Raw genomic sequence first — 9070 nt, 5'->3', positions numbered from 1 at the left:
ATTCCTGCACTTCAGTTGGGTAACTCAGTTTGGCTGCAAACTGTACTTTGGTTGTTTTGTAGGCGAAATAGAATTATGCCTTCAGGTGACTGTTTGAAGATGGGAAACTTTCCCATCTCTAGGCCACAGCAAAAACAGGCATTTGACTGAAGAAGCCTTGCAATTATCTATGTCATATGGGAGACTGCCTGAGAAGGTCAAATTACACCACTACTGTACAGTAATGGGTGATACTGACAGAGTTTGGACATTTTATTTTTGTTTGCTAGTTAAAACAGCAAGATCTGTCAGACCCCTTAGAAACTTAAACGCGTGTAATGTGCAAAGGAAGAGTTCTGATGTTCTGTGGTCCAGAACAAATAACACAGTTTACTTTTACTGTTTCAGCAGCATTTAGCTGAAACGCCCCACCTTGATATAAGAGATAATTGATATAAGAGACTAAACACGATAGTGTGGGTTCAGGCTGTTTCACTTGAGCAAGCTATTTATATAAGGCAGGGGGAAGATTGATTTGCTTGTGAAAGAATATCTTGGGTGTAGGAGGAACATTGCTGAATTAGGATCTCTGTGTGAACAGATATACTAAAGTGGGGAATAAAAAAGATTTCTGTTTATGTAACATGCTGCATAGTGCATGTTGCTTTATTACCAAATACTAGGAAAAGTTTGAGAGGTTTAAATCTAGATTGTGCACATTATTCTAGAGCAGGCCAAGAAAAGCACTTGTCCATAAACCTGCAAGTGTATGGTATCATAAAAGTAACTTACCATAACATGCAAGATAAGATAAGTGCCATTATAGCATTTGGGGAATAAATTTAACACTGCATGATATACTCAGAAAGAAAACAGTTAATAAAAAATTAATGCTTTAGCTAAGAGTTTCAGTACTTGGCTATACTTGACAATCAGTACTTTAGTACTTGATAAGCTGCATAATTATCAGAAGAGTTCAAATTAAAAAAAAATCTTTAGGTTGGTCTATGTTGGTCTAAGAGCTTGGCAGTGTTAGCTAAAGCAGGAGATTTAGGATATTCCTAATTGCTCTTACTAAGTGTGATGTTTGACAAATAGCTTAACAACTCAGGTGCCTTGCTCCCTACCTCTGTGAAATACAGATAATACTCATGTTTGTTAAACTTGTGTGCTATTCTATGAAAAGGTCTCAGCAAATGTGATATAAAATTCTGTTATAACAATATATTTTATCGCTCCTACCAAGAAAATGAGCTTTAATAGATTCCTTTCTGCATTTGGTGTCACTAACAATGGTGAGACCGTCATCTTTAGAGTTTCAGCAGCTCAAAGCAATACAGCCACACAGATAAATTCTCCTTTAAGTACAGCAGAGATTTTACTTCACTGACAATTTATAGAACCAGAAAAAAAACTTCTTCTTTGTTCAAATTAATATCTATTTTAAGTTAATATAACATTAAAATCACAATAGGCATCCATGCTGTTGCTTGACATTAAAAAAAATTAATTTAACTCTGAATCTTCCCAATTTATGGTATTTAAATATGGGTTTTTTCCCAACTCTCAGGTTTGGAGATGGATATTCGATCAAAGTTTGCCTTAACAAAGAAACAAGTTATCAGAATGCTATCTTGGATTGTCTGCAGCTACATTTTCCAGGAACACAATTTAAGGTAAGTCACAAATGCTGTAGTGCATTAACTGGAATAGTAGTTCAGACCAGTTGTCTTGGTGGCAGAATCAAGTACAGGCTCACAAAATGTTAGTTTTCATAAATTAGACAGCTTCTCAATTTTTCTTGAGAAACAATTTATTTTATTTTATTCTATTTGTTTTAATTGATTTGTACGATATTAAATTGTAACCTTCAGTTTCATGGCTGTTTTGGCAGCCTCAGTAGTGTGACTGGTTTGTGATCCTCAATCTCCTTTGTGCTTTTGTTCAAGTTTCTAATACGTATGCATGAACCTGATGCTTGATCCAGTGATATCAGTGACATTCTTTCCTGTGACTTCACTGGGCTTTGGGTGAGACAATGACATTGGCCAAGTACAGACATTACACACACATTTCTTTAAGCGATCAGAAACTGGTCTAAACCTGTAAAAGAACAGAAGTTTGGTGCCCATAGACTGGTTTAAAAACGGCAGAACCCAGTCTAAGAAAGACCTGGGTGGATTTGCTTTCAGACCTAATTTGTTTAGGTTACACCACTCTATCAAACTTCTGTACCAGATCCCCTCTCAACTCAAGTTAGGTCACAGTCTGCCAGCATCCCAGGCACCTTTCTAGCCTCCCATTCCCCACTTGCATGGAAGCGCACTGGAACTCGGCTCCTGCTCAGCTGCTCCAAGCTGTTAGCTGCAGGCAGGATGTGGTGGGGGAGTGTGCATCTGTAGCTCTGTATTTTTTATCTTTATACAGTGTCCATAGGCTGGGGGACAGGGGGCAGGGGAGCGGTGCACTCCACAGAAGGAAAGATTGGGTCCCTCAGAGCTTTAGCTTGCAACAGGCAGTGGCAGCAGGTTGAGGGGGAGGAGGCATGCTTTTGTAGCTGCAGGGGAAAGGACTTCAGCTGGGAACTTGGTGCTAGCTCCAGGTTGGAGATATCCTCTGAACCCTTCCTGGAGCTGCTCCAGCACACTGTCCCAGAGTTTGGGACAGGGAGGGACAACCTGTGCTCCCCTGACCTGGCCAGGAATGTAGGTGTGCTGCTGGCACCGTCTCCCCCAACAGCTTGCAAGTCCCACTTCCCCCTGCCTCTGTCCTGCTGGCGGGCAGACTCCTCTGCCCCGACCCTGGACAAAGCCCAAGGATGCCTATGCTGCTGTGAGCAAGAATGAGCACACCTTCCTTTGCTGGCTGCCTGCAGCTGACAGCTGCCTGACAGATAACAGGCAGTGAGGTGAGGTGTGTGCCTGAAAACCAATTAGGGATGACTTGCCACTCAGCTGCATTCAGTTGCCCTCAGCAGTCTCTGGCATGCTGGGAGGTGTGCAGGAGTACCCCCAAGCTGTTGGCCTTGCTCAGTGCAGGCAGCCTATGTACCCTTCACATGAATGGGTGAACTTGTGTTCTGTTCATTCCCAAGCTAACATAGCCCACTTAGAGAAACCCACATAAGTTGGTTTGAATCCGCCTTGGGCTTTTGAATGTCTGTACCTAGCCTTTGTGACATGACAGCAATGACATCATAACTTTTCATTTGGATTCTGTTATATTGACATGGGAGTGGTGGGCGGTGCTGTAACTGAAAGCTCTTTGGCAAGAAGGATTCAGTATGGTGAGCTTGAGCATCCCTAAATTGGGAAACAAAGAATCAAGTTTGAGGAGAAAGTATATATCAGTATTTGCTGTTAACTGTAGACTTGTTTATGATGCCAATTTTTGCAGAAAACTGTCTACCTTCCCCCTATCTTGGGCCATGTGGATTATATTACAGAGCACAAATCACATATATTGCTACAAGAATAGTCAATAATATTTATGGATGTTTATTTTTTAGGGACAGCATCTTAATCTGCTGGAGTATCATGTCCCACGCAGATGGGGCTATTTAGCAGAGCTCTTCAAAGTCCTGGAAAACCACAAACTTTTGTTCCAGATCAAGCACTACTCCATTAGCCAAACCTCTTTAGAACAGGTATTGTTCCTTCACTGGGTTGACTTTCTGTTTTGGAATGTGCTGTGCTATTTTAATTATACAATAGAAGACTACTGTATAAGACAGGGGCAGGCAGTTATTTCAGGCAGAGGGCCCCTTAGAGAGTTTTGGCAAGCTGTTGAGGGCTACCAGCCCCACCTCTTGATAGGTGCCCTGCCCCCTGGTCACCATCTTGGGACTGGAAGTCCCGCCCCCGAATCCCCAAACTTTGCCACCAGAAGTCCTCCCCTTGCCCCCAGAAGTAGTCCTTTCAGCAAGGGGTTTTGTCATCTCAGAACCAGAAAAATACCAAATTATATTCTAAAAAATGAACATCTACAACATTCATTAATTTGATTTCAAAAAATATTTTTGTCCTGATTTGCATGTGTTTGTGTAGTGCACATAGAGGTGATTGCATAATATCTTAAAATGAAATCTTACTATCGTATATTGTGTGGGGTTGGGTATAGGTTTGTGGGGGCTGTGGGTGTGTGGGTTTGTGAGGTGGGGGAGAGTGTGGGTGAGTATGATGAGTATTGGTGGCCACCGTGGGGATGGATAGGTGTGGGTGTGGAATGAGGGAGCATGTGGGTGTGTGTGTGGATATGTGGGGTGTGGGCGGGTATGGAGTTTGTGGGGGGTTGTGTGTGGGGGAGAGGGTGGATGGGGTGTGGGGGTGTGTGGGTGTGGGGGTCTCTGTGTATTGTGGCAGTGCAAGGGGGGTGTGGGTGCATGTGTATGATGGGACATGAGTGCAGGACTCACCCTATGAGCGAGCGCACGCGCGTGCACACCCTCCCCACTGTGCTGCACTCTCTCTCTCTCTTGCTCTACTGCCCTCATTGCACATGCACACATATACACTTTCTGTTCCCTCATTGCTCTTTTTTCTCTCTTCCCCTACCTCCCCTGGTCCAGTGATGCAGCTGAGGGCCATGTAGTGCTGGAGCCGGCGGGTGGGCATGCAGGGAAGTAGTGAAAGCGGTGGCAGGCAGAGGCTTCTGGTTCCAGGGGATGGGGGTGGGGCAGGGCCAGGTCAGACTTGCTGCTGGGTACTGCCAGCTTCTCCTGGGTCCTACTGCCCCTGGCTCCTGTGATCTTTGATAGGCAGCCAGGAGAAGATTAATATTAATTTTCTAAAATTTTTAGGGGCCCCATTGGCCAGATAGAATGGCCTGGCAGGCCATATCTTGCTCGCCCCTGGTATAAGGCTTATGTAGAGCTGATCTAGTGTCTGTAGTAAAGCATAATTGCCTTGTAACTAAAGGAGATTTTTCTTTAGCTCAGATGGTTGGCATTTTTTTCTTTGAATCAGGTATACAGTTTGTTGGCATTTGCAATCTACATGTCACAGTGGGAGCACTTTAGAAACATACAGATTGACAGGAGTATAATATAGGGGTGGTGATGAAATTCCTGGGTGCTATTGATGTGCTAGAACTTGTCCATGTCTAACTTCTCATTATGTGTTATGAAAATAGTAAGAAGCAAAACTGGCCAATATATTAACTGTGTCCTGATGTTTGGTGTAAGTTTAGTACCTTTCCTCATGTGCAAATCATTCATGAAGCTACTTGTACTTTAGCTATTGATTAACCAGTTTATGCAAACAAATTTCATGCTGGGGACTATTCATTAACTATTTGCTCCAGCTTGTTCATTCTTCATTCTTGATGGTGAACAATTAATCACTTCAGTCACCTAGCATTATTCAGCTCATTGACTGAATGAGTAAAAGCTTCAAACAGGAAAACAGTACTTCTGAGTAACAAACTCTTGTTATTGGCTGAGTGTATTTGACTGTGAATATGCTTATTTGAATGAAGAATCGCCACCATTCAAAGATTTGCATGATCCCAAACCCCATACATTTCATATAAATGGAGGCAACATGAAATAAGAGGGCTCGGTTATGGCTGAATCAGACCGCCATTGGAAAATCACATAGATGACCCCCCAGACCAGTTTGCTCTATTCAGAGGCAAGGTATGGGCACCTGAGCAAGTTACAAAGATGTAAATGAGGTCAAGGACTTGATGCTTTTCAGCTTCTCCACAGTAAGTACCCATGTGCAAGCTCTTGACCCACAGTAAATGAAACCCCTTGACAATGAATAGGCTACTGTGCATTACTTGCATTTACTGTCGGATACAATGATGAGTATTGGTGGCCACTGTGGGGAAGCTGATGTGCTAGAATCCCCACCTTTTTTACCATGTGATAACATGTTTGTATGTCATGCAAGGGCCTGGGCATATAATTTTTTTCTTTAAATATATGGGCTCTCATCTGACACAGGAGTAGGATGAAACTCGTGATTTTTTTTTTTGCCTCAGTTTGTGAATGTTAAATATAAGCAAACGTCAACATGATTAACAGTAAAAAAAAATGTTTGTATAGTATCTATAACTTTACTTGATAAACTGAAGGGATTCCATCAATATCAAAACACAACTTTTGTTTTAGAAAATGTCTTTAAAAATGACCTGAGGAAAAGATCACTAAGATATATAAAAAAATTCCAACTAATGTTTCCACTGTTGCATAAACCCTGATACGTTGTGTCTTGCAGGTATTTCTTAATTTTGCTAAACAACAGCAGGAAATCTCTAGCTCTGCACAAGACTCTTCCACCAGTCGTCATTACCGTCTGCCAGTCTAGGCTCTGAGCAGGACATAATACAGCAGTATCTTTTATAAGCAATAAAATTTTTCAGCTGGACACAGCCAAGCTGTGTGTGGGAGGCTGGGGTGGAGAGAAGGGAAACTTGCAATTTTAGAGGCCGAAGTCGGAGGTAGCACCACTTAATAGTAAGAATGATTAGTAGATGTATGCATGCCAAAAAAAGAAAGAAAAAGCCCCAAATTGTACTCTTTGGGGTTTTTTTTAATAAGCTGGACTTTATTAAAGAAGGGTCTCTTTTGCCTAATTAACGTAAATATATAACATAGCAAAAGGACTGATGTGGAAATGTCAGTCTATAGTTGGATCTTTTTGGTGAATCTATATTAATTTGACTACAATAATTTTCTCTTACATGCACATTTAAACATCTGGGGGTTTTTTTACAATGGAGGAAAAATCCATTGGATATTGGGAACAGCCATGCTATCAAACAATATATGTATCTAATACTAATGAGAGCCTTTTGACTTCTCCATTAATTCAATTCTGTGTTGTGACAAGTTAAATTAGTATTATTGTATAAAAGAGGCACTATATTTCATAAGGGATTTATGTTAAAAAGGGTATTAGTATACTACTCTGCCTCACAGCTATGTTAATTTAGCAAGATTTGATAAATCATACATGACAATAAATTCTCCCTTGTACCCGTGGTCTGCTTCTTTAGGAATTCTGAATATATCTTTAATAATGACCTACTTTGTTTTTGTTAGCTTTTAGAAATTACTGTTTTTTCTTTTTCTAAGAGAATGTCAAAATAGGTTTGAATGATATATTAAAAGTAAATGAGATAAGCATAGACACACTAATCAATAAACTTTTTATCAAATTTACGCTGATTTAAGCTTTTTCATAAATGGTCAAACTACAGCCTTCAATGGAGTCACCAAGCTGCTGAAGTGAAGTCTTTTAATGAATAAAAACTGAGCTGCTTTCATGGTTCTCCCTCGTATTGTTGCTGTTTTGAGGCTGGAAGAAAGTTCAGAATTTCCCGGGGGGAAAACTCTCAGCTTTCTTTTAAAATCAAGTCCTTTGGGAACTGTGTGAAAGTTGTTTATATCACTTTTATTAGTCTGCATTAACTGATGGTTGAAATCACAGAACATTGATTTAATAGAAAAGTATTTCTGTGGTACAGTTTCTGTGAAAATTAAAGTGTACATATTGAGATAAAAGGATCTGATCAGATGTAATCAGTGTTTCAGTGTCCCTGTTCTAATGCCAATCTGTTTCAGGATGTAATTTTAAAAGGTTACTGGTATCTGATAGGGTTTTCAAGCCAACTCAGAAGGGCTCAAGTCTCACACTGAGAGATGTGTTTTTGGAACCTAATAATGTGTCTTTTAAAGTTAGAACTCATGTTTCCCACTTTGACAGCATGCTCTTGTCCTTTCTGAAGAGGTTATTCTTTATGTGACATCCTGAAAAGTTAATTTTAATTATTTGGGGAATATGGCTACATACAGCTCCTGGTTGAGATTACCACTGCATGCCGTAGTGAATTTGGAGTCAGAATTGTGCCATGTGTCTTCCAGACATGGGGCAATAGAATGCATCAAACCCTGGTTACTCCCATTCCAGTACAAAGCCCTGGGTTAATGGTTATGGTCACATTCTCACTAAAACCATTTTTTTCCAGACTCTACATGGGGCTGGAGCTGGGAGAGCAGAATACAATACATCTGTCAGTGCTTGCTTTTTAGCACAGGGCCTGAGAAAGTTTCATGGGAGTGGACAGGAGAGGAGGCATTAGAGAAACTTGGAGGTTTAGGCAGAGCAGAAGGGTGTGTCTTCATAGTAAAGGGGGTTTGCTTAACTGCAGGGCCAGGCAAGAAGAGGAAAACTGGCTATATGAGATTAGAGAGGGAAGGAGAAGCCACATGCTAGTCAGGGAACCTGAACCCCTGAGAGACCTCTGAGCTACAATGAAGGTTAGGAAATGGTAAATAAATATTCATACTCTTTACCCTAAATGCTGTGCTGCTTTTGCTAATGGAAGTAAAGTGTTTGGTGTTTGGGGAACCTTCCAAAGTATCTGTATTTGTTTGCCTCCACTACTGCATATGTCTCAGGAGATAACCTGTAAATACAGAGTCCTTGAGGGCACAGACAGATGTGACAATTTGTGCCCAATCTAGATGCAGAAAGTGAGCTATAGCCATGACCAAACACAGGTGCACAGCTGCAGACAGCTTAAAAATGGCTGATTGGGTGAAAATCTGAACCCTCATTGCATGAGGGGTCAGATGAAGACGTTTCAAAACAGAGTGACTTCTGTAACTTCTGTCTGTGCTGTAAGACTCAGAGCTCTGAGAAAGGGGGTACTTCAGTAAATGGAGTATTTGAGTGGCTCAGCACAGGTTCTGGGGCTGCAAAGTCTCAGCTAGGTGAAGGAAAAACACATACAGAGCCTGTACCTCAGAAGTGTGCCCAAGAGGTCAAGGAAGGGGCCAGTGTTGCAGCCTACAAAGACCAAAGGAAGATTTAGAGCACAAGGATTCAGTATGGAGAGACTGAATAAATGAAGTTTGGTGAATGATCAGTTGGGGATCTCTGCTAGCATCATTAATTATCATTTTTTTCTGATTCAAATATGACATTTTATTAGTGTAATGAGGTAATAAAGTAAATAAGTTTTATTTTACACTGGTGGTTGAATATAATTCTGTTAAAAATACTACTCATCTTGGAATCTCTTCATCTGTTTCTTAAGGGACCCAATTTAATTTAAGCAAGTAGCAAACAATGTCTCTTTC

The 9070-nt window shown here is 41.0% G+C and overlaps 1 protein-coding gene across 1 annotated transcript in view; it reads left to right on the top strand.

The window, feature by feature from the left end:
- Window positions 1-6468, top strand: part of ABCA13 (ATP binding cassette subfamily A member 13) — a 351606-nt gene extending 345138 nt beyond the window's left edge. Inside the window, exons 61-63 of the mRNA XM_014524731.2 lie at window positions 1550-1655; window positions 3488-3625; window positions 6201-6468. Of these exons, the coding sequence (XP_014380217.1) occupies window positions 1550-1655; window positions 3488-3625; window positions 6201-6290 (334 nt within the window). The 3' untranslated portion in view covers window positions 6291-6468. The remainder of the gene's footprint in view (window positions 1-1549; window positions 1656-3487; window positions 3626-6200) is intronic.
- Window positions 6469-9070: the final 2602 nt, after the last annotated feature.

This window comes from Alligator sinensis, unplaced genomic scaffold (genome assembly GCF_000455745.1).
Source record: "Alligator sinensis unplaced genomic scaffold, ASM45574v1 scaffold82_1, whole genome shotgun sequence".
Lineage (NCBI taxonomy): Eukaryota > Metazoa > Chordata > Crocodylia > Alligatoridae > Alligator > Alligator sinensis.
The sequence above is the reverse complement of the archived record's forward strand: the minus strand, read 5'-3'. Positions and strand labels throughout refer to the sequence as shown.